We start from the raw sequence: 24,790 nt of genomic DNA on the forward strand, positions 1-24,790 counted from the left end.
GCAGGTTTTTCCCTTGCATGGAGCACTTGGGCCTTCCCCGGGCCCCTTCTGCCCTCCCGCAGAACCAGAGGCATTTTCCAGCGCACACAGTTTGTAAGCAAGAGCCGGCTGCAGCCCAGAAGGCTCCAAGCGCCTCCTTCCAGGCTGACTCTGCAGATGCCGAGGCTGCTCTGGGCTCTGCCAGGCTCTGCTGGGGCTCAGCTCTGGGCGAGGCTGGGCCCGCTCTCCCCTCGCAGTGCTCCGGGCAGCTGAGTCACAGCGGGAGAAGGACAGGACACCTCAGGGGACTTGAGCTTTAACAGAGATTTTATTCAAATAACTGCCATAACAAACAGGCTGTCCTAACTACCCTAACTAACTCACAGTGCTAACTACCATAACTAACTACTTGTCCTAACTACTGTAACGAAAAGCTGGCCTCCAGGACTTCATCTCCTCTGCTGCTCCCTCAGTTGCTTTGCTGCAGTGATCAGAGGGGTCAGGCTGGAGAGAGGCTTGGCTGAAGATAAAAATGGGTGCTGCCCAAGGGATAAAAAAGAAAGAAATGAACTGTTACTTTCCAGACTCAAGTTCCTCACAGGCTCTGTTGCTACAGGACAAAGGGGAATGGTTTGAAAGTCAAGAGAGGGAAGCAGGCTCAGGTTAGATCTAAAGAAGAATTGCTGTAGCAGGAGAGTGGGGAAACACTGACAGAGGGATCCCAGAGATGTGGGAGGTGCCTCCTCCCTGGAAACATCCAGGCTCAGGTCAGGCAGGGCTCTGAGCCACCTGATGTGCTTGAAGATGTCACCAGGTCCAGATGAGCTCGACAGGAGCCGGCCAAGCCAAAGCATGCGAGGATTCTGCTTGCTTTGCGTGTGAAAAGCAGCGGGACTGGAGATGATGGGAGGGGGGCCCCACAAGAAAAGCCCTCCCTGGCGCTGCCGTTTCCCCCGCAGCCGCTTGGCATTCACCTGCAGCAGCTCCTGGGCAGAGTAGCGCCGCTCCTCGTCCGGCTCCAGGCTGCACTCGAGGAAGTCCCGCAGCAGAGCCGACAGGCGCCTGGGCTCCTGCAGCTGCGGGGTCCCGTTCTGCCGGATCAGAGCGCGAGCCTGCAGGAAAAGCAAACACAGCGCTCTGACAGCTTCCTCCACACCCACAAGTGCTCACATCCAGCCCGCTTGCTCTGCCCCAGCTCCCCAGGCACTTTCCTCCCTGGCAGAGATGCTGCTGCTCACAGCTCATTCTTCTGGGCCAACCAAAAAACCCAAACCCTGGTGCAGCCACAGCCATTGCAACATCCAAATGATCTTGCCTTCAGAGCCGATTGCATTGGCTGACTTTGTCAGTAGGAACCTCCATCAGAAATAGCCCATTTTGCTTCTCCAAATACAGGCACCAGCTTTACAGGCCATTTTCAAGAGTCAGTGTGATCTGCCTGTGTTATTTCAAGGGATTCTTACATCAAATGCATCTCTGCAGTGCCACTGACACTCAAGTAAAAGCATTCCTGATGCCCCATGCCAGAAACTGCTAGGCAAGGAACAGCAGGTTTGTGTGGCTGAAAGCTCAGGCTTGGTGACACAGAGAAAGTAGCTTGGACTAGGAAAGAAATATGTTAGACTGTGGGGATGTTAAACAATCATCTTCATGTTTTAGACAAGTTTCCCAGTGAGAAGAGCCAGGGGGGAGTTCATCTCACAAAACCTATTTCAGAAACTTCTTCAGAAAACTTGTTGGGTTTGGGTTTGGGTGTTGGGGTTGGTTTGGGGTTTTCTACAAGACAACATTAGAGCTGATGCACTTGCTTCATGTATTTGGGTCATCCTCACAAGAGCTGCAACAACTTAAATCCCAAAGCAAATTGTTGCTGGAGACTGCAGAATATTTGTCTGTGTTCAGGCTCAGGTGCTGTGGGAATTCCCTTCCCGATGTGCAGAAACCTCCAGCTGCTCCTCCCAGTGCAGGGTCACCCTGTGCTCACAGGCCTCTGCAAAGCCTGGAGAATTTGCCTCTTACCATGGCCCCCGTTTGCTGGAAGTAAGGAGGTTCTCCTTCCACCATCTCGATGGTCACAATGCCAAAGGACCAGATGTCCACCTTGGGGCCGTAAGGAGAACTGGTCACAACTTCTGGGGCCATCCAGTGAGCAGTGCCCACCATGGAGCTGCACTGGTCCTGCTCAGGGCTGAGCTGAGCGCAGAGGCCAAAATCAGCTGAGGACAGAAACAAGCACTGTCAAAGGCAGCTGCAATGAGGAAACCAAGCACAAAGATTCCCCACTCTCAGTCTGAGAATGCAGTGCTGAATCCAGCTGGAAAAGTCCTCAGGGCTGGAGGCAAGGAAAGATGGAACTGGACCCTTAAAGAAGCCCTCAGCTTTCATGCTTGGCTTTTACTGATTTCCTTTGAAGCTTTAGATTGCAACTCCTGCCCCTCTGCGAGGGCCAGACCCAGAGCAAAGGCACTCCTGACACCCTGCTCCTCTCCTGAGCTCTCTGCACGGGGCAGCCGCTCTCAGCTGGCAGCAGGGCCCGGGCAGTGCCACCAGCAGCACTTGTGGGGCTCTGGCCCTCACTGGGAAGCAGCCCCACAGCCGCACCCCGGGAGCGCCGTGCCTGGCCAGGAACACCCACCCAGCTTGACAGAGCCGTCCATTCCCAGAAGGATGTTGGAGCTCTTCAGATCTCTGTGGATCACCCGGATGGAATGGAGGAAATCCAGACCCTGCAGACACTGAGAGACAACAAGAACCACGAGGGAAAAAATCAGTGGCCGGAATATATCACACAAGAAAGGACAGTTTAGAATTCTGCCAGCAGCAACTTTGCTCTGACAGCCCAGGAGTGCAGTGCAGACAAGCTCCAGGCAAAAGGTTCAAGACAAAGCTGAGAGCAGCAAAATCAGATCCAAAAAAGACAGAGAGTACCACAACAGCAGGAAAGAAGACAAGTACAGAGTAGAAATGCAGTGATATTTGCAGGCCATTCACTTCAGAGGCTCTTTTCTCTCCAGCTCATAAAAACAACACAGAAACAAAGACCTGAGCATGGAGCCACCCTGTTCTCACAGCCTCTTTGGAAGGACCATGGTGTCCCAGCCATGGGAAGCACAAGCAGGATCCCTCACCTCCTGACTGACAGCTGCCATCTCTCCTTCAGCCATGCGTGTCTGTCTGACAACGTCCTGCAAAGTTCCTCCATCCATGTATTCCATCACCAGCCAGAGATCTCCATCAACAAGGAAGCTGCAAGAGGAGAACAATGGCACCCTTGAGATGAATGTGCATTGCTCAATTCCCCCAGGGAAAAGCCTGGAGTGGAGTTTTGTTCCCAGGTCACTTGTTAATGAGGACAGAATCAGATGGAGAGACATTCCTGCCAGGCTGCACAGGCCTTGGAATCTGCACAGGCTAAAGGAGAAGGAGGCACCCGGGAGAAAGGAGAGGCCTTAGATGGCAAGCAGGTGAAAAATGCACTTTAGCAACAGCCCAGCTCAATGTGGAACCACAACACTTGCCCCCAGCTGCTTCAGCATCTGAACTCATCAGTTCCACCATTCCCTCTGGAAAAAGGCAGCACAACTTCCAGAGTTATCCAGGGGAGGAGGCCGTGCAGCACTTGGGGCAAAAGCAGTCAAATACTTGGAAAACCTTGCACAAAGTCCCTTCAGAAATAGGCAAGGCCTTTGAAAAATGGGCAAATGAGGCATTTCTGGGAACAAGAACCTGTTCTTCCTGGCACCTGCAGCAATGGGAAAGGACTGGGAAGAAGAAGCCAAGGAAAATAATTTCTACCGGGGTTTATCAGCACTTGCTGTAAATCACAGCAAATGGGGTCAACTTGAAGAAAAAGCCAAAGCAAAGCAACAAAAGCACATGGATGGAGTGAAGTGCCAGGCTGTTGTTCTGGGAAGATATGGCCGGGTCAGGCATTTTCAGAACAGGCTACAGACTGGGGATGCCAGGAAAGATGAACGCAGGGCCCGTGCATGGGAGAAGACCTGAAGCACTCACCTGTCCAAAGAGTTGACAATGTTGGGGTTCTTCTTGTCCTTCAGGACCACGACCTCGTTCACAGCTCGTTCCCTGTTCTGCCCTCTCAGACTCATTTTCTTGATGGCCACCTGAAGGGACATTGCAGACCTTGAACTGGAGGAGTCTGTGGCAGGAGGCCACAGCAAACACGGAGCGAGTCTTTTTGGAGCGACCGAGCCGGGCTGTGCCAAACTGCCTTGGGATGGGACACCAGAGCCCAGCAAGTGCCATTCCCACAGCCCATTGCTCTGCTCGCTGGGGGCTGTTACAGGACTCATGGCCAGAGACATTTGGCTCTGTAAGCTCTGCAGAAATGGTGCCTCAGCTGTCAGCCTCAGAGCTCTAACAACATTCTCTGCACCTACAGTCTTCTCAAATGGCCTCAGCACTCTCAGGATTATTATTCCAACACATTTTGCAAGCAGGAGGTAATTCTGTTTCTGTGCACACAGAGCAAAACAGTTGGGAACCCCTTAGCAATTCTATGGCATTTGGCCATGATTTCAAATGTCCCTGCTCTGTTTGGGATAGCACAACAAAGCAAACGTGCACATCCATTGCTCAGATAATCCCTGTCACAGCTGTCACTGACACCAGACCCAAACACAGCTGCAGGGTTTAGGAGAGAGCTTTGCTCTGGACATCCACCTTCTCATTTCTCTCCCTGTCTCTGTGGGGACAGCTGCAGTAGGACTAAAACCCCAAACTGAGCCCAAGCAGGATCTCTCCTTAATTAGGCCTTGAGGTATCCTGATGAAACTCAGGATGATAAAACTGCTAAATAGTGTTCCTGTCAGAGGCTGGGATGAAGGTAAATTGGGCCTCAGTCTCCAGCAGCTGATGCATTCACACTTTCAGACATGAAGACCAAGCCAGCGTGTCCTGCTCTGACAGACACCGCTGCCCTCCTTGCCTTCCTTTGGGCACTTCAGAAGGACCAAGTCTGTCCCAGCTGTGCTCTGCAGGCTGACACTGCTCTGCCTTCAGAGGAGCAGCCTGTGCAGGAAAGCTCTGCTGGGCCCCACAGCTCCAGCCACAGCTCCCAGCAGAGGGGAAAGGCCTCGAGAGCTGCCAGACGTGCTGGGCGTGTTGACACTGACCTCTCCTCCAGTGGCCCTGTCGAGTCCTTTGGAAACGGTTCCAAAAGCCCTGGAGACAAAACAGCAGAGAAGAAAGAAGCAGAGCTTTAGGCCCTGGCAGTGAAAGCCAGCCCAGACAGGAGATCTCTGCTGCCTGCAGCGTTCACAAAACACCCGAGTGCATCCACCCTTCAAACAACAGCACAGCAGCCACCAGCCCTCTGCCATGCAAGGTGTGCAAGAGAAAACTGAGGCCCAACACGAAGGAAAAGGGCTGGAGGAAATCCCAAATGTCCACGCTGAATTCCTTCAGTTCAAAACCTGAGGTGGGGGATGGGTGTCTGAAGAACTGGAAAAGAATGTATTTCATCCTTTATATATTTCCTGCCTGAGACCTGCAGGATCCCCAAGGGCCCTGCCAGCAGGCAGGTGATGCATTTTCCCCTGAAGTGCAGCAGCTCTGTGTCTGTTACTGAATGTATGGGGTCTGCTACCTGTGCTGAAAAGAGCACTTATTAGTTCATCTCTGGTTTCTGTTTCTAAACCATTATGTTGATAATCCTGACTGATGGATATTTTTGGAAACAAAATATTTGAAAGAAATCTTCTTGAGAACTGTTTTCTGACAGTCACAGTCACCACATGGTGAGTTGCTCTTTTAGGCAATCCAATTCCAGGGACTGAAGATCTTCCAGGTCCCGCTCCTTGCTGCAGACAGGACACTGCCAGCCTCAGGGGCCTTTGACGGTGCCTTCTGACCACAGTTATCAATTCTGATCAGCACTGAGAGACAGCAGCATCGTACCCCAGTGTCTGAAGGGGTTTGGAGCTCTCCTGACTTCTCACAGGATCCTGTACCAGCAAAATACCTGGGCCCTGCTTGTGCAGAAGTAACTGCCTTGCACTTACCCTTGGCCAATCTGCTCCAGTTCCAGGTATTTCTCGGCAGGCTCCCCCACGCTCACAGTGTTCCCTGAAAGAAACCACGTGGAAGATGCTCCCTCTCAGATGAGAGCCAGAATGCAGCCCCACTCCCTGGGGCCGGGAGCCCCTTGCTCTCAGCTGGGGAAGGACAATAAATGACCCTGTGCCATTCAGCTGCAGAGCAACACTGGGTGCAGCTGATGCTGAGACACACACACAGCACCCTGCTCTGGCACACAGGAACAGAGCAGACGTACTCAGCTGCATCAGGCTCCACTCCCCGCTCCCCTCTGGCTGCAGGGCTGTGCTGCTGTCAGAATGTTCAGCCCAGGATCCTGCAGCACAGGGAGCTTCAGTGTCCTCTTCAGGAGCAGAGGAAGGTTCCTCATCCTCTTCCCAAAGCAGTGCAGGCTCCTCATCCTCTTCCCAAAACTGTGCAGGTTCTCTGTCTGCTTCCCATTCTGGAAGTTGTTCACCCTCCTCTTCCCAAGCCACAGGATGTCCTCTGTCCTCATCCCACACTGGGAGATTGCCGTCATCCTCGTCACACGCCATGGGAGCTTGGCCATTCTCATCCCACTCCAGGGGACATCCACCGTCCTCGTCCCACACCGGGAGATGTCCACTGTCCTTGTCACACACCGCGGGAGCCTCGCCGTTGTATTCCCAAACCGCGGGGTGTTCGCCCTCATCTCCCAGAACAGCGGGAAGTTCACTGCTCTCTTCCTCCTCTTTGGCCTCCTCTTTGCAAGCAGAGGGAGCCAGAGGAGGAGCTGATGCTGCTTTGGTGCCCTGTGGACAGACGGGAGCGTGAGGGACGGGAAGTTCTATCTCAGTTATCACCTTCTTTATCCTCAGCTACACATCCAGCTGCACTAAGCAGAAATAGGGTTCAGAGCTGTTCAAACTAACAATGGGCAAAAGTTGACATTGCCACTTATTGTTGGGAATTCCATATTCCACCATGGCTAAAACCAGCAAGCAATCTTCTGCCTGCAAAACCAGTCCTGCAGCTCTTCAAAAGCTCTTCAGCAGAAACAGAGAAAACTGCCAGGGATCTCTTTGCTGCTGCTGCTGCTGCAAAGACACTGACAGGAACTTTCCTTCAGCCTCCCAGGTTGGCACTCGGCTGCCACACGCCGAGCTCACAACTCGCTGCACAATTCTGAACACCAAAGCTTCCTTTGCCACTCACCGAAGGAGGAGCTGCTCGGGATCCACGCGTGAGGTGCCCTGCAACGGGAGAGGGAACATGAACCAGATGTTGTTAGGAAAAAACTGCCTGTGGTGGGAAATGAACAAGGCAACCCTGAGAGAGCATTTTGCTTTCACAGCATCCCTCCAGGAGCCACAGGCCCTTCACACAGCAAGCAAGAGAGCAGCACAAAAGACTGGGCTGTGTCAGCTCTTGGCTGGAGCAGCAAACGGAGGGAGTTCCAGGCTCCGCTGCCACAGACTCCCCGCTTGAGGGAACAGAACCCCCCCAGGCCTCATTGCAAATGCTGTGCACGCCCCGCTGGCTGCAGACACCCCCTTTTTCAGCTGCAGCTGCTGGCAGGAGCTCTCCCAAACCAACCTTGTCCTCATGGCAATTTGGTTACAGAGTCAATTCAGTCCCAGTGGAAGAACAGAAAGCACACAGCAAGCCCAAAGCCACAGCTGCTGCACCGAGGGAAAACCTCAACTTACGTGCCAAGTGGGTTAAAAAATACCCCGAATAAGCCACAGAGAACAGAGTGCCAACTGCAGCAACCACTTGCTGCATCATTTTGGATGCACTGCACACGTCTGCAGACTGTACCCCTGCAAGCACAGAAGGACACCCGTCAGGGGCTGGGCTGGCTGCTGAGAATGCCTCGGGCAGGAGGATCCTCTGGCAACGAGCAGGCGCCCAGAGCCGCTCTGGACACTGAGGCCTCCGTGTCCCACAGCAACGGGAACACCACGGGGACGTGGCAACGTTCCTGTGACACCACAGCAGCCGCTCACGCAAAAACCACCTGGAAGCTTCTCCTGTGTCACAAAGGAGCACAAAGAATCCTCCCAGGGCACAGCCTATTGCCCAAAGGATCCAAGAGGAACTCTGAAAACGCAGCAAACAAGGACACCCCATAGGCCAGCCTGAGCACTGAGGAGGAATGAGGACAGGACAAAACCAAAGCAAACACGACCTGTAGTCACTGATACTGCTGAGTAAAACCAGCAAGGCTTGTTCCATCTGGAATCTTTGTTCTAGTTCTAAAAACAAGCAAGATTCTCCACTCTAAATATACAGAAGGCAGGAACTGGGGAGGAGGTGGGATTAGGAAGGAGGAGGAGGAGGAGGAGGAGGAGGAGGAGGGAGAAAGGAAAAGGAGGAGCAGGAACAGGAATAGAAGGAGAAGCTGGAGGTTCCAGTGCCCCCTGTGTCCGCAGCACCCCCGGCCACAGGCCCATCGCCCCCACCTCATCCTGCAGGTGAGCAGGGAGGGGGAGCTGGTCCCAAATCTGTCAGGGGGTCCCTGAGAGGGTCTTTTTATTGGGGTGTGTTTGGAACTTGCAGATTGCGGAATTGAGCCCCAAATATTGTCTGGCATCCCTGGGAGGTTTTTTTCTCTGTGTGTGTAGGTTTGGATCTTGCAGGACCCCAAAGCTGAGCCCCTTGGGGGATCTTTGGGGTTCACGTGGCCATTGCCCAGTATTGGCTGGGGGAGGACATTGGTCCTGGGGACCCCCGGGAGCGCAGAGGAGAGGAACCCCTGGGACCCCCAGAGTGGGGAGAGCAGAGAGGGGCGATCCCGGAGCTGGGGGACCCTGGCAGCTTGGAGAGGTGGGAGCCTGGAGAGGAGACACTCCTGAGATCCCTGGGATCTCAAAGCAGAGCATGGACCCCCAAAAGCCCCTGGATCATCGCTAAGGAGGACCCCAGAGGAGGGGGAACCCCTGGAGCCCTTGGACCCCCATCATCCCAGGGAACTGAAACCTCTGGAAGCCCAAAAGTGGAAAGACAAGAGATGGGAAAATCCTGAGAGATTTTTTTGGGCTGAATCTTGATATTTTGGAGATTATCGTGGACACAAGACTCCTGCTGAGCTCTAGACATGGACTTGGGCAGGAGGAGCCTCTACTCCAAGGCACTCCCACGTTGGTTTCCCCCAAAGCAGGATTTGTCATTCTCAAGCCATGGGCAGATGGAGGAGGAGGAAAATCCCCAGAGATCCTGCATGAGGAGGGGCTGCAAACCCAGCCCAGGGAGCTGCAAGGAGGAAAGATCCCCCCTGTGCCAGGAAGGCGGCCAGAGATCCACCCAGAGCTCAGACTTGGGGGAGAGAGCTCATGGCAGGGAGAAGCCCCACAAATGCTTGAAATGTGGGAAGGGCTTCAGCTGGAGCTTCAAGCTGAAGCAACACCAGAGGATCCACCCTGGGGAATTGCTCTGGGAGTGTGGGGGAGTGTGGGAAGGGCTTCAAGAATAGCTCCCATCTGATCTGGCACCAGGTGATTCACACTGGGGAGAGCCCCTAGGAGTGTGGGGAGTGTGGGAAGAGGTTCAGGAAGATCTCTTTCCTGATTAACCACCATAGGATCCACACAGGGGAAAAGCCTGGAAAGTGCTTGGAATGTGCGAAGAGCTTCAGTCACAACTCCCACGTGATTTGGTGCCAGAACATCCACACAGGAGAATGCCCCAGTGAGTGTGGGGAATGTGGGAAGAACTTCACTGAGATGTCCAATCTGATTTGTCACCAGAAGATCCACACAGGGGAAAAGCCCTACACGTGTGGGGAGTGTAGAAAGGTCTTCAACTATAGCTCCAACCTTGGGGCACACCAGTGCATCCTGAGTGTGGGAAGAGATTTCCAAGGAGCTCAGGTCTCATCAAACACCAGTGGATTCACACAGAGGAGAGGCCCTTCCGCTGCCCTGACTGCGGGAAGGGTTTCACAAAACTGCACCCTCATCAGGCACCGGCACATCCACACTGGGGTGAGGCCCTATGAGTGTCCCCAGTGTGGGAAGAGCTTCTCACAGAGATAAACCTTGACCAAACAGATCTTCCTGACTCCCTGTGGGCACCTGGGTGAACACAGGGGTAGGAACATCCATCAGAACACAGACGAACAATGGGAATTGCAGATTGACTGGCCCTGAAGATTCACCAGAATGCAGAGATCCATGAGGATGCAGAGATCCCCCCGCAGCCCCTGGAGAAGCCCATGCCTGAGCAGGGGAATGCCAGAGATGAGGCTGTGACCCTGGGGGACACCTGTGGACAGAGGGGCCCCTGCTGGAGTTGCCTGTCCTGGAAGGTCTGACCCCGTGGCAGAGTGACCCACGCTGCAGCACTGTGAGGGGGCTGCTCCCCATGGAATGGACTCAGGTTGGAGAAGTTCCTGGAGACCTCTCTGGTGGAAGAGATCCCAGAGTGCAGCAGGGGAATGACTCCTGTCCCTGAACAGCAGGAAAAGCCCCAGCAGATGAACTGACCATGGCTCCATTCCCTGTATCCCTGCACTGCCAGGTTAGGATGCAGAGGTGGAAGGAGGGAGGGGTGGAAGGAAGGTGCTTTTAAGGGTCTTCTTATTCTCCTGCTCTGAGCTTATTGGCAATAAATGCAATTTATATATCCTGTTTTGGCCGTGCCTGTGTTTGATGAGGAAACACTCCCGGGTCCTTAACTCATGAACCCTTGGTTAAATTTTCTCTCCCTGTGTGGCTGTGGAGGGCAGTGAGAGAGCGGCTGTGCTGGGTGACTGGACTCGGGCCAGCATCACCCCACTGCAGTGGGACATGTCCTTGTGTGGCCCTGTGCTATGGTGCCACAGGTGCTGTTGCTTTTGTCTCCCTTATGATTTTATATTTTGCATTAAATGCTTGTGAAGTGCCCCTGGTGTCCCTCGTGTTCCCACAGCATTGTTAGCCCCATCCCTTCCCCTGCTCCCCGTCCCACGTTCCATCCCAGCTGGCGGAGCCTTGGAGCTGCCGTGGGGGCCGTGGGGCTCCCCCGGGGGCTGCGCCCCGAGCCGGGGCCCCTTCCCAGTGCTCCCAGTGCTGGATCCAGCCTGGAGCAGCCAGCGAGGGCTTCAGCTGGGACGGCAGAGAGGCGCTGCTGGGGGGTCCCGGCTCACTTCGCTTTGGTTTTGGTATTTTTGGGAGTTTTGTGCAAGAAATCTCTCCTCTCCTCCACTCAGCAGAAGGGTTTTTTTTGGGGGGGGGGTTCCCTTTTTTGGGAGAAATCAAAGTGATGCACTGATGCTCCTAATTAGACGTGGGAGAAGTGAGGCTCCAGGGCTTCCCGCTGAGCCGGAGCCACCCAGCAGCGAGGGCTGGGCAAGGCGGGCCGGGAGCTGCGGAGAACTTTGTTTGTGTTGAAAGCTCAATGGCGGCTCGGGCCGGGCCCGTTCCAGGGCTGTTCCTCATCCCCGCCTTTCCCCTCACGCAGCCCGGGGCGGGCCCTGAGAGCGCGGGGCGGGGCTGTGCCGTGTGCAGAGCCCGCCGCTGGCTGCGATTGGCTGCTTCTGCCGTCACTCGTGGCTCTGGCGCGCGCTGATTGGGCAGAGCGGGGACAAGCCCGGCCCCGCTGGCGCCCCCAGGGCGGCCGTGGGGCAGGAGAGCCGCCATTGCCGGAGCGTCTGTGCGGGCCCGGCAGCGGCGGCAGCAGCGGCCGGAGCCCGGTGAGGCGGCGGCGGAGCTCGGAGGCGGCCCCAGCCATCGCAGGTGGGAGCCGCGCTCGGTTCTGCGGGGGCTCGGGGCTCGCTGCGGGCCCGGGAGGGGGCGGCAGGGGGCTGTGGCGGGTGGCTTGTGCCGTGGCCGGCCCGTGTTGGCCCTGGGCTGAGGGCGCTGCGGGAGCGGCTGCCCGCGGTCTCCTTGCCGCTGGGGCCTCGGCAGGAGGCGGTGGCGGAGCAGCGCTGGCTCGTCCCGCTTCTTGTCGGGAGGCCGGAGGTGGCTGCGCTGTGCCCGGGGCTGGGCGGGAAAATCCCCGGCGCCAGAGGTTTGTGTGGCCCAAGGAGCCAGAGGAGTGGTGTGCGAGTGACTTTATTGCTGCCCAAAGGGAGAGGCCATGGGCCATTTGCCGTGCGCTCTCTCCACTTGTTGGAGGACGCGGCCTCGTTTTTGTCCTGATTTTCCCGGCCGCATGTCCCTGTCCCTTTGCCCAACACTGGCGGAGGTGCTTGGAAGGTTCAGCCTTCCCGATCCGCCTGCTGCATGTCCTTTTTGTGTAACACCCGATATTCCTGGCTCTGTGAAGTGTTTGTTCTTCTGGAAGTTCAGGAATGTAGTGGGACTTGGTCTGAGCAGCAGTCCTTGTCAATTAGTAACATTTTCTGAAACTGGTGATTTCTCCCATTCCTTCCTTATGTACAAGTCCCTGGCCCTATCTCCAAGCAGATTCACTCATTGCCTCTGTTTTTTCTTCCTGGGTGTTCTTTGGTTTTGGGATTGCTCTCAGTGCCCTCATTCTCTGTCCTTTTGTAGCCGTTTGTGGCTCAGGAGGCCTGGCTGCCACCTGCATCCCCTTGCTCAGCTGCTGAATGAGCTGCACTCAGCAAGGTGTGGTGCATGGTAAAAAGATGAGAGTTGCTGTAGCACATGAGAGGATAAACAGCATTTGTTTAACCCATGGTCTGTGAGGGAAGCGCAAAACCGTGTCCCATTCCCATCCTTTCCACGTTTGGACAAGTAGATGAGCTGCTTTTTTATTTCCTTTTTAATCTGTTTTACTACTTTTCCATTGCTGTCTATTTGCCAAGAGTACTTTGAGTTACTTAACTTTTCCACAAACTCTGCCTCGATTTTCTGCTAAAAGATAATGTGATCCCATCCCATGGTGAAATGTTGTGTTCCTCATCTGAGTGGATTGGTTGGGGGGAAGGTCAGGAGCTGGAGCTGTGTGGTTGGTTATTATTTCAATGACATCCTGTAATCTGATTATCGCATTGAAATGAGAAATGGTTTCTCTGGTACCTGCTATGAATTCATCAGCGTTCCCAGGGTCTGGTCCATGGTATTGCAGGATTTGTTCTGGTGATCGTTCGTCTTTTCCCCATTTTTGGGTGCTCCCTCCGGATATGCGAAATAAAAAGAGCTCTATAACTGGCAGAGTAGTTATAAGAGTAGGTATGAATTTATTCAGCGCTGAGGTGGATGGGGGATATCTCCTCCGAAAAGCATGGACACCTTTTTGATTTGGTTTTCTCTTTTTTTCTTTTACAGACTAGGTTTACAAGATACGCCTAGTACATATTCATTTTTGTAACTCTGCTTGTCCTCACTTCATGTTACAATTAACTCCATGCCCCTTTCATTCCTCTGGCCACCTTTTGGAACTTTAAATCTGTTCTTTCCGGCATAGGGTCTGAAGAATCTCCTTTATCTTGTGGTGCCTTTGTCTTTGCATCTTGTTTGTGTATTCTGGCTCCTTATCTTAACTTGCAGTCTGACTCTTTTCTTGTTCTTGTGGATCAGCCTGTCAGGGTATGGTTTTTGTCCAACCCCTCTTTTAGTCAAGCATTTCTTTGTGTTTATTTCCTAATTTTTAATTTCTGTTTCACTCCAGCCAGGACTGCATCAATTGTCAGCTTTTCTCTCATTAAATCATCACATACTTGGAATTCCCAACTGATTTCCCTGAACTTGTGGTAGCAAATAAACCCCAGTGGTCTGATACACCCTATATAACATAGACAGTGACAGCACATGTTGGAGTGGGGACAGGGATGATTCCCCCCAACTTGTTTTAGTGAAATTTTCACAACATTCTCCATTTTCTGTTTTCCTTTGCAGCTTAACCAATTTGTGCTACAGAGTCAGATATCCTCACAATGGGCTGTGCCTTTAGCTGTGCAAATTCCATCTGTGCAAGCAGGCAGAGCTTGGGCTGAGGGGCAGAGAGAATTATTCCAATTCCTCCTGCAGGCAGGAAGCCCCTGTGCCATTGTGCATTCTTTGGGCCATCAGTGTTAATTTGCATTTCTAAAGCTCCTCTCCTGGCTGCCTGGAACAAAGCTTCTCTTCCAGGGCAGACATCCTGTGACTCACATGTGGCCCCCACAGAATCTGCTATTTTATTTTATTTTTTTAAACAATATTTTATTAACTGTTTATGTGTTAAAGCGTCAACTTTAAAGCTCTTCTAGTTTTCAAAGTGCAGCTTAAAGGTGAACATTGAAAAACTCATACCATCATTTTGTCATCACTAAGAGTCACGTACAAATATAAAACAAAAATGAGAAAGCAGTCAAGTGTTTTCTTTTTATTCTCCTATGACTAAAAACTGATTCTCACACCACTGGCCCAAACAGAACCGACAATATAGAAGTAAAATTATTATGAAAATTTATTCTAACGGTGTAATCTTTTCACTGAAACTGTGAAAAGCAAAAACTCTCCACAATGTCTTTAGAGAAATAAGGCATTACTTGATTCTGGCCAGGATGTGCAACAGGAATAATTTCATGCACATTTAGGCTGGGTGTGCAGAGAAAATCATTCCATGACACATGAGTTTGACTAGATTTTTCCTAAATTTATACAGTCAGAACCCATAGAAATCCCTTGGTTTAATATTCATTGGTTTGAAGGTGTGGAGTTGTTAGGATTTGGTTTCCTGTTGCACCGGGATTTCTGTGCCTGTGATGTGAATTAGGTGGGCACTCCTGGATTTCCTGCTCAGCCTTTTCCAGACCAGGTGTCTCCAGCTGTGCCTGGGGCAGTGTCTGGGGGAGATGTTGGTTGATGTTTGCTGCTGGAATCTTTTGGGCTATTCCCAGTCTGTTGAGATGTTAAACACATCTCTGCTGAGTGCTGGAACATCCCTTAAAATAAACATTTAAAAGTCCTTTCCCCAAGGCAAAGGCAAACCTAGTGTGACCAGAGAAATAAGATTTGAAGCCATTTTAAAGTTGGTCTATTTTGGCAGCAGCTAATCCCAGGCAGGGCAGAGTGTGAGTGGAATTGAGAGGCAGAGTGGAATTGTCCCAGTGCCTTCCCCAGCAGCTGTGGCGAGGGCAGGCACAGAAAGGGCTGAAGCTGCAAGAGTGAGAGCAAGGATTGTCCCGCAGTGGCTGGAGATGGCAAAGGAGGGTGGCCAGGCCGAGGATTTGAGCAGAGGATCTGTGGGCAGGCCCAGGGGCTTCCCCCGCTGGGGAGCCCTGGCTGCTGCTGCGTTGCCTTCAGTGCAGGCTCAGGGGTGGCCTGTTCAATATTCCCTTGCAATTCAGATTTCTGAGTCTGGAAGAGCCATGGCTGGGGCATCACTCATTTTATTTTTTTCATTTTGTTGAGTTTTGTTCTCTTTCTTATGTCCACTCCATAACATTGAGACTACCTGGGAGTAAAAAATTCACTCAAGGTTCTGTCTGGAAGACAGAATCCTCAATCCAGCTCCTGCAATTCCCTGTTAATTGTTAGAAGTTTACCAGCTCCATTTTAGTCCTGGGTAACATTATTTCTTAGATTCCTTGAACCCTGTCATGGTCAATACAAGACAAAGTTTCAGTCAAAATAGGTCCCAAATATTTAACCATTTTCTCTACCATTTGCCCTTTCTTTTATTTTAGATACTCGAAGCTGCTTTTTAGCCTGAAAATGAAGCCATTTCACAGAGGTTTCTTCTACCTCTTCTCCTTGTCCTCCTGACTGGATCAAGCCATCCACATCCTGCATTAAGCCAGTCCCTGGGGGTGAGGTCAATTCCTTTGATATTTCCTGCAAGGCTTGCCCCAGTCAGGCCGGTGCTTCCGTGCATCCCTGCAGAAGGACCGTCCATGTCTTGAGCATTTTCCCTTCTACCTCTTGTTGCCAGCCCAAGGCAGAATTCTGTTTGCATCCTCTGGGAGTGGGCAGATCCCCAGAAAGCATCTTTTGCATCGAGTTCTGAATGGCAGCAGTGTGAGGAGGGCACCTGGTTGAGGATGGTGTAAGGATCTGAGAGTGTGGGGTGCCTCGGTTTCATCATCTCATTTCTTCTTCTTGGGTCCTGCAGCATTCTGTGGATTCCATTGGATTTCTTGTTTGGCAGGATAGGAGCATTCTAGGGAGCCATCCCTGGCTCCCCAAGCCGTGCCTTGAGCAGGACTCCCAGACAGGCTGTGAGCCCTTCCTTCCCTCCCTTGGAACAGGGGATTGCTTTTCCACACCTCTTGTCCTGGTTGCTTGAGGGAAATTTGGAGAGGCTCCATATCTAATTTTGCCCATTTCCCTGGGGCTGCGCACACTTGTGGGTTCACTTCAGCCTGGGCTTTGCCAGACATTTGACACAGAGGTACAACAGAACCAGCCTCTGTATCACCTTTTGCAAAATTAATTTGCATTCCCATTTTAGCCATCAAATCCCTTCCCAGTAAATTACAATCACAATTGTGAGCAAATAAAAATTCCTGCATTTCAAATCCATCCCCCCCATCTGCTAATAGTGGCTGAAAGAAACACACCCACTCATCTTTCCCACTTAATGCCTTAAAATTTAAATATTCCCTAACAATTTTCCCCCCTTAGGTGTAAGATTCCGAGTGGATGGAGAGGCCCCTGTGTCCATCAGGAAAGGTCTCCTCTGGATCCAGAGCCACCCTGGATGTTCCCAAGGGCTGCAGTGTGGTGGGTCCCTGGTGGAATGGGAGCTGTGAGAGCGCTAAGAATCCGTGTCCATCAAGGGCTGGACTTGCTGGTGCTGAGGGTGCTCCTGTCTGTGCTTGCAGTGTCCTTGTGCCCTGCAGCTGGAAGGCTGATTCCTTGCCAGGGGCTGTTTGGGTGGGCTGTCCCCTGGCCAGGAGGGCAATGCCTGTGCCAGGTGCTTGTGGCCGAGGGTGTCCCCTGGGTGCTGGGGCCCCCTTGGGCCCTGGGCTTGATCCCTCAGGGGCTGTAGGAACTGTGCCATGGCCTTTGCCTTCAGCTTGGCCTTTTGCTCATCCCTTGCTGCATTCAGCTGCTGAGCCTTTGGGAGCAAGTGCTGCAGGGGCTTCTTGTGGCCCTGCTGCAGCCCCCCTCAGTGCCTGTGGGTGCTCATCGTGTGGCAGCTGCTGAGCTTTCTGCAAAATCCTTCCTTTCTGCAGGGACCCAGCACAAAATGCTTAAAAGATGATCTGGATCCTTGCAGGTCTAATCCCCATTTCTGAGCTGTTCCTTCCTGGTGCTGGCTGTGCTGAGGCTCCCCTCCCCAGCCCGTATCCCAGAGCCGGTCCCTGTCCTGCCGCAGTGTCCAAAGGCGGCCCCCCCGGCGGGCAGGGCCGGCAGCTCCACGGGGCCGGGCAGCGGCCGGGGCGTCCCGCAGCCTCCTGGGGGCCGGGGGCCACTGCCGGCCCTGCCCGGGGGGTGCTGGGGTCAGGCAGCGCCCGGCGCTGAGCCCCGGCTGCCCCACAGCCCCGGCCCGGCCCCACAGCTCCCCACAGGCCCCCAGCCCGTGCTCCCGGTGCCGCAGCTCTGCGCCCGCTCCTGCCGCTCCCAGCTCAGAGAAACCCCCTGAAATCCTGACCTCCTTGTTTTCCTGTCCTGGAAAACTGGGATACAAAGGATCTGATGATAAGACTCTTCTGAAAAACATCCCAATCCTCAGTGGTTTTCTCTTCCTCTTCTTTTCCATCATCCTTTTTCTTACCCCATGGATTCCTCCTGCTGCTTCTTGCCTTAAGCACATTCCTGCACACTCCCCTTCAGCCAATCCCTTCCCAGCACACCAACACCATCCATCCCCTGTTGTCTAAATCCCTTCTGGACTTCCCTTCTTGCCCCCCTGGCTGTCCATGTCCTTAATTCCCTCTGGGAGAATGTGCAAATGACCTCCACATGCTCCCAAGGGAGCCTTGAGAGATATTTTGGGATCTTCATCCCTTTGTCCAGGATGCCCTTCTAACATTCCATATTCTCCCATCAATGGTCTTAACCTGGAGCCCAGCTGCGCCTCTCCCCCCCGGGCCTTGGCGCCCCCCTTGAGGGGAATTTGGGGAGGTGGGAGGGGGGAGCGCCAAGGCCGGGCCCCCCCGCGCTGTGGTGGCGGGAGCGGCTGCAGTGGGGAGCGAGTGCGGGCGGAAGCGGCCGAGAGCCCAGCGCTGCCCCAGGCCGAGCTGGCCCAGCTCCATCCGTGCCCCTGCGGTGGGGTGCTGTGGGACTGGGGGGGAAGAGGGAGGCGGCAGTGGGTGCTGGGCCTGGGGGCAGGAGGAGAAGGGAAGGAGAAGAAGGGTTGAAGAACAAAACGGTCAAAATATGTACCTGGGGTTGTGCAGAAGGAGGAGGAGGAGTGTGAGGAAGAGTAGGGACACAGGAGGAGGAGGAGGAGCAGGGAGAGGAAGCAGCACAAAGTTCATCCCTGTATCTGCAGCTCCCCCAGCCCCAGGTGCATTTCCTCCCCACATGCAGCAGGTGACCAGAGTGGGCGATCCACATTTTTCACTGGGCTGAATCTTGGTGTTTCTGGGCCTTATTGTGCTAAACGTTGGTGCTTTGGTTTCTTGCAGGGGCTGAACCTTTCTATTGTGCAGGGGGTTTTGGCTGAATCTTGTTGTTTGGTTAGTTTTTGATCTGTGTTTTGTTGTTTGGGCTGAATCTTGGTGTTTTTGAGGTTCTTACAGACACAAGATGCCCAATGTCTTTCTGAGACGAACGTGGGCAAGGAGGCATGTAGGAGACGCTTCGGGGGTGGACGGTCTGAGACACGGCAGAGACCTCTATAGTCGAGTTAGATGTTAGTAATTTATTTCAGGGCATGGGGGAGAGAGAGAGAGAGAGAGCCTGCTATGAGCCAACAGATAGAGCGCAAAGCAGGCTCGGAGAGAACAATACAAAAGGGGGTAAAATATGAATACATGAGTTCAAGACTTTAAGATTGTTAAGAAAGAGAGTAACAGAACAGAAGTGAGAGAGCCAGGAAAAAGGGATAAAGAAGAGCAGGAAAAAGAGAGCAGCAAGAGTGTAGAAAGCGTGAGGCAAGAAGGCTAAGAGAAACAAGAGAACAGAGAGAGAGCCAAGAGAGAGTAGCAAGAGAGCCAAGACTTAAGAGAGACTAAGAGAGCCAAGAGAGAGAACTCTCTTTTACAATTACTTATATAACCTATACATTGAATATTCTATTCCTTTACTAACCAATCTTTCTGAGTATCCTAATACAGTAACATTTGTGTGCGACCTATAGAAATCGCTGTTTTATCTCAGGGTCCTTCAGACCTTTCCTTATAAGGCTGGGAAGAGGGGTCTCAGCTTAGTTTTACTGGGGGAAAGAATGTGTTCTGGCACACCAGCCTGGTTTATTTGAATTATTCAAACCGTGCCTTCATTTGTATTTCTCCTTTAGCCTTTCTGGCGAAAGAGTCATATTTATAATTTCTTTCTAATTCTGCCTTCCCAACAGAGGCACCCCCAGCTCAAGGCGCTCTCCTCTCTTTTTTTTTCTCCTAACCAGGAATTTTCATTCCCAAATTTTTTCCAGATGGAAGAGGAAGAGGAAAAGCCCCAGAGATCCCGCACTCTCTGCAGGAGGGGCTGCAAACCCAGTCCAGGGAGCTGCGAGGAGGAAAGATCCCCGAAGTGCCAGGAACACGGCCAGAGATCCAGCCAGAGCTCAGAGCTGGGGGAGAAGCCCCACAAGTGCTTGGAATGTGGGAAGGGCTTCAGAAAGAGCTCAAGGCTGATCCGGCACCAGAGGATCCACACTGGGGTAAAGCCCTACGAGTGTGGGAAATGTGGGAAGAGCTTCACCAGCACGTCTTACCTGATGCAACACCAGGTGATCCACACGGGGGAACGGCCCTACACCTGCTTGGAATGTGGGAAGAGCTTTGGGTGGAGCTCCAATCTGAGGGAACACCAGCTCATCCACACTGGGGAGAGGCCCTATGAGTGTCCCGAGTGTGGGAAGAGGTTTCAGCGCAGCTCCCATGTCCTCCAACATGAGCAGATTCACACAGACGAGAGGCCCTTCCGCTGCTCCAACTGCGGGAAGGGCTTCAAACGCAACTCCACCCTCACCATCCACCGGCGCATCCACAGTGGGGAGAGGCCCTAAGAGTGTCCCCAGTGTGGGAAGAGCTTCTCACAGAGCTGTAACTTGTCCCAACACCAACGGAGGCACCAGTAAGGGAAGCTCTGCGAGTGCCCCGAGTGCAGGAAGAGCTTCGTGCGCTGCTCCAGCTCCATCCCCCATGGGAGGATCGGCATTGGATGATCCCCAGTGACCCCCGTTGGGCAGAGCCCTGGTGATCCGTGATCCTGGTGATCCATGTTGGGAAGACACCTGGCTGGGAGGCTCCACATCTTCCTGGCTCCCTGTGGGCACCTGGATGAACACCGGAGCAGAAACATCCATTGGGACACAGACCAACAATGGGAATTCCTTGGGGGGAGTGGATTTGTTGACTTTCAATCCTCAAGAACCTTTTGCTGCAGCCTCAGGAGCTGTGTGTGCAGAGAAAAGGGGGTGACACTGGGCTTGGGGGCCCCGAGGGGAGTGCACACACTCTGGGTGAGGGAGACACAATCCCCAGAACCCCCCCCTCACCTTCCTGCGCAGGCAGAAGCTGAACTCAATTGCCAGGAAGACAAAGCCCAACACGGAGACTCCAATCCCCATCAGCATCTTGCTGTGGGCAGCGTTTGACAGCATCCCTGGGGGTCTGCAGGGGTCAGGACCCCCAAAACCTCTCACAGACCTCCCAAGCCCCTCCAAGGACCCTCCCAGTCTCCCCCAGCCCACCCAGGACCCTCTGAAACCTCCTTTGGAGTCACTAATTGTAAACAATTAAGAATTTTAGATAAATTAGGGATCTTGGCTAGAGATAGGATTTGCTGGAATTAGTTAGAGTTAATAATTAAGTGAGAAGCAGGATTTGAGATAATGAATCTCGGACTGAGGTAAAAAATTACTTTTCATTGTATGTTTGTTCAGCTGTGCTTATAATGAGAGAAGAGAAACTGATAAACAGCTTCAGGAAGATCAGAGACCTTACATCTGGAAACCCATTTAAAAGTCACAAGGGAGGAAACTGGAGTTGTACCAAATGTCATTTGTAATGTCAACCATTGTAAAGGTAGAAAGGTGAGAGTGAGGAAGAGCGGTTTTCCTTCATCTCTTGATGACCCCTCCTCGCCAAAACGACCCCCTCCTCAAATTAGGGAGCCCACCACACAGGCATAATGACTTTTTAAATCATTACCGTGCATTTTAATCAAACCTGGGGAATGGAAAGTGTTAGCATTATGAATATGTATTCATATTTTGGATATTCAAGACTTTTGTAAATAAATAGACACTGGAATCTTTTTGCAGTGTGTATTAAGGGGATGACTCCCGCACTAGCCCAGTGCTGTGATTAAACATCCACTTTGTAAATTTAAACTGTTGGAGAGGTTTTTTGTCCATTAACAGATTCATATTGATACTAGATCAATATCACTATTTTGGTAAATCACTGCCAGTCTCTTCCCAGCCTCCCCAGGACCCACCAGAGCCCCTCCTGTTCCTCTCAGGATCCCACAGCCCCCTCCCAATTTCTCCCCACTCCCCCAGGACCCCCAAACCCTCTCCCAGTCCCTTCCCGGGGGAAGTCCCTACCAGGACTCATCAAGTCCCCTCCCAGTCTCTTCCCAGCACAACCAACCTCATCCCAATCCCTGCTTTCCAATCTTCAATCTCCTTCCAGCTCCTCCATGCTCACTCAAATCCCTCCCAGTGACACCCAGCACCCCCAAACTCCCTCCCAGTGACACCCAGCACCCCCAGAACCCCATCCCACCCTCCCCAACATCCTTCAAACCCCTTCCCAGCCATTGTAGACCCCCAGACCCCTCTCCCAGTTTGAACCAGACTACCCCAAACTCCCTCCCAGTTCCTCCCAGCACACCCCAATCCCCCTCTGGGCCCCCCCAGTGCCTCCCCCGCTGCCCCCGGCGCTGTGGGGGCCGGGCCGTGCCCCAGTGCCGGCTCAGGGGGTGCTCCAGGCTGACGTGCTCCACCTGGCAGCTGGAGCTGAGCCCGCATTGCCGGGGGCGGTTTCCAGCAGCACCAGGAGCTGCTGGCTCCAGTCCCCGCTGGGGAGCACGGCAGTGGCCAGCACGTGGCCCGAGAGCTGCTGCTGGCCCTGGGAGCAGCTCAGCTGGATGTGGGCAGGGGAGAAATCCATCAGGGAGCAGAGCAGGCGGCCGGGGCCGGGCTGGGAGCTGGAGGGCACCAGCGAGATGGACACGATGGGGGCACTGGGAGAGAGTGGAGAGGAGTGGGTTGACTGAGTGGTGTGTTATTGGGACGGACGGGGAATGGACTGGCAGGGACTGGGGTGGCACTGAGAGAGATGAGCGTGGATACTGGGACACGAAGAGAGTGTGGAGGTCTGGGAGTGAAGTGGGAATGAACTCGGAATAGACTGGGAATGGGCTAAAAAGGAGTGGGAGGGACTGGGGCCTCTGGGAGGGACTGTGGTGGCACTGGGAGGGACTGTGGTAGCAGTGGGCGGGACTGTGGTGGCACTGGGCGGGATTGTGATGGCACTGGGCGGGACTGTGGTGGCACTGGGAGGGACTGGGAATGAAGTGCGCGGCACTGGGAGGCCGAGTCCAGCGCGGGGCTCTCGGCTCTGTGGATCTGCCCGGCAACTGATGAGTCATCAGAGAGACGCGCTCTGATTGGCTGAGGGGCGGCAGATCCACGGAGGGGCGAGATGGACAGGCGGTGTCACTGGGAGTGACTGGGATGGACTGGGAGAGGCTGGGATGGACTGGGAGAGCTACGGGAGCCATTGAGAGGGACAAGAGGCCCCAGGGATGGGTACAAGGAAGGCTGAGGGCTCTGGGGTGATTCCCAGGGTGGTTTGGAGGGACACGGCCGAGCCCCTCTCTGTGCCCCACGAGCAGCGGCCCGGACAGAAAAGTTCAGGAGCGGGAGGAGATGTTTCTCAAGATTGATTTTAATCCTCATTCTCCTGGTCAGATTTGCTCAATCCTAAGTTCATTTCATTCCCCCATGTCGGGCTGTTGTGCCCCTGATGGTGATCCCTGAGTGACCTCTCCCTGCCCTTGTCCCGACCCACGAGGACTTGGATTTGTTTTAGTTCAGTGGTGTCTCTTTATGGACTTTTGGCTTTGGGTTCTTTTTCCCTTTGAACTGAAGATTGATGAGAAGGAGGCTGGTTTTTTCTCTCAGTCGGTCTCAGTTGTTTATTTTTTCTTATCAGCATTACAAGGTACAAGGAGCTATGATAGAAAAGGGGTAAAATGGCTAACAAAGATCTTCTTCGAGGTCTTTTATATGTCCATTTACCCAATTAACAGGTGCCAACTAAATTATTTTTCTTAGTGACCCAATGACCCAACACCTGTGTGCTGCACTGCGACATTTTCTACCCAATCACCTACTACTACCCAAATACCCCCAGGAGAAGAACATGAAGAAGAAAGAAGAAGGACAAGAGACAACACCCTAAATCCTCCATCTTGTCTCTTGTTCTCTAAACTACTTTTTCACCCAGTGATTTAAGAAACTTTCTAATCTGCACATTTACACTTTTCCTATCTAACTTTAGCATTTGTTTTCATGTATCACCATGAAAACATTCACATGAATTTCATATTATATGAAATTCAGTGTTTCCTTGAATCCTAGAACTAAATATTAAAAACAAGGGCACACACTCTGTATCTCAGACTCCAACATCTGCCCCTCTCTTTTTAAAAAAAAAAAAACAATTAAAAAAATCAACCTAAATCTTTTCTTGGATTACTTTTCAAGAAGGGTTATTTTTCCTTCACTCATGTTTTAACAAATGAGGCTTTACAATATTAATTTTCCCACTCTTTCACATGAAACCCAAAGTCCATTGCTTTTGCATGTGGGATCCAAGCTGTTCAGCTGTCAACTGTGGTCCTGATACAGTTCACATCTGCGTGCTCGCTCTTCTGCTCTTTGGGCTGTCTGCTTGTCTCTGCAGCTGATGAGTTTCCAGGTTCTTCTCTAGGAAGTTACTTCTGTTTTGAATCTGTGAATACAAAAACATAGACTTTCCTCCAAATCATTAATTGGAATGAATTTTTAATTTTCTTGCTACTGAACTTTTGATCAGAACTAAAGAACTCTCTCTCAACTTTGCTTGAGTACTGTTAGAACAATACCTGATAATTGATGGAATTGGCTTTGTAACAGACTTGTTTAAAAGGACTGTTCAAGAATTATTTGTAATAGATATAAGATCTTTATGCTTTTTCCAAAAATTTAAGATATATAAGGTTTTTATACTTCTGAGGCATAGCCTTGGTTCCCCCCCTTTTTTTTATAATTAAGTAAGATATTTGGGGTTTTTTTTGTTATGACAATGAAAAACTATCAAAGTAAAACACTTGCACATGTATACATATATAGGAAATAACATTTTTACAGAAATGAAAAACCTATTAAGAAGATGCATAACCAATATTATGCGATATTAAACTTATCTAAATAATCTGTAATATGAATTGCTAAATGTACTAAATATATACTCTCATCCCAGAGTCTGCCACAGCTGATAAATCAATGGAAGATTGGAAAATCATGTCCGGATAACAATTTTCCAAGCTCACTGTAAAAATCCAGCTGCTATATTAATTCACTAATTGCCAAGTCAAATTGACCTGAATATTGTTTTGATGCAGAAAACTTCTGGGTTTATTGGTAAATTCTCCATCCAGGTAAAGTCAAGGCTTGGCCAGAGCCTCATCTGGAAAGATGTCTCTTAAGTCATTTTCAAAGCAAGGGGTTTAAAAATAGCAGCTGTAAGATGCTTAAAACACAGCAAACTTTTAAAAGGCATTTGTATAAAACAATGATCAGATGTCTTAGG

At 52.1% G+C, this 24,790-nt stretch overlaps 3 protein-coding genes across 3 annotated transcripts in view; 1 reads left to right on the top strand and 2 right to left on the bottom strand.

Annotated features, from left to right (window-relative positions):
- The window catches only part of LOC131588627 (zinc finger protein 239-like), a 369,862-nt gene extending 348,624 nt beyond the window's left edge, over nt 1-21,238 (top strand). The window contains exon 2 of the mRNA XM_058857587.1: nt 19,387-21,238. Coding sequence (XP_058713570.1) covers nt 19,414-19,989 — 576 coding nt within the window. The 5' untranslated portion in view covers nt 19,387-19,413 and the 3' untranslated portion in view covers nt 19,990-21,238. The remainder of the gene's footprint in view (nt 1-19,386) is intronic.
- Nucleotides 1-24,790, bottom strand: part of LOC131588585 (zinc finger protein 239-like) — a 143,900-nt gene that overhangs the window by 82,696 nt on the left and 36,414 nt on the right. The gene's annotated exons all lie outside the window — the stretch shown is intronic.
- Nucleotides 429-6,718, bottom strand: LOC131588462 (serine/threonine-protein kinase PAK 3-like). Its single transcript, XM_058857333.1, has 9 exons — nt 6,275-6,718; nt 6,003-6,066; nt 5,115-5,163; nt 3,994-4,103; nt 3,108-3,225; nt 2,615-2,714; nt 1,999-2,195; nt 954-1,091; nt 429-518 (listed from the first exon to the last, which is right to left on the bottom strand). Exons 1-9 carry the CDS (start codon nt 6,570-6,572, stop codon nt 429-431), a joined length of 1,164 nt encoding a protein of 387 aa, XP_058713316.1. The 5' UTR covers nt 6,573-6,718.

This window comes from Poecile atricapillus, chromosome 26 (assembly GCF_030490865.1).
Source record: "Poecile atricapillus isolate bPoeAtr1 chromosome 26, bPoeAtr1.hap1, whole genome shotgun sequence".
Classification (NCBI taxonomy): domain Eukaryota; kingdom Metazoa; phylum Chordata; class Aves; order Passeriformes; family Paridae; genus Poecile; species Poecile atricapillus.

What these genes read in the sequence shown, in the direction of transcription:
- LOC131588462 (XM_058857333.1), bottom strand. Translation starts at nt 6,572, where the DNA reads ATGGCGTGTGACGAGGATGACGGCAATCTCCCAGTGTGGGATGAGGAC. An exon ending in GTGGAGCCTGATGCAGCTGA is followed by an intron (nt 6,067 to 6,274) that starts GTACGTCTGCTC and finishes GGTTTCTTTCAG; the next exon opens with GGAACACTGTGAGCGTGGGG. An exon ending in GGACGGCTCTGTCAAGCTGG is followed by an intron (nt 2,196 to 2,614) that starts GTGGGTGTTCCT and finishes TTCTGTCCTCAG; the next exon opens with CTGATTTTGGCCTCTGCGCT.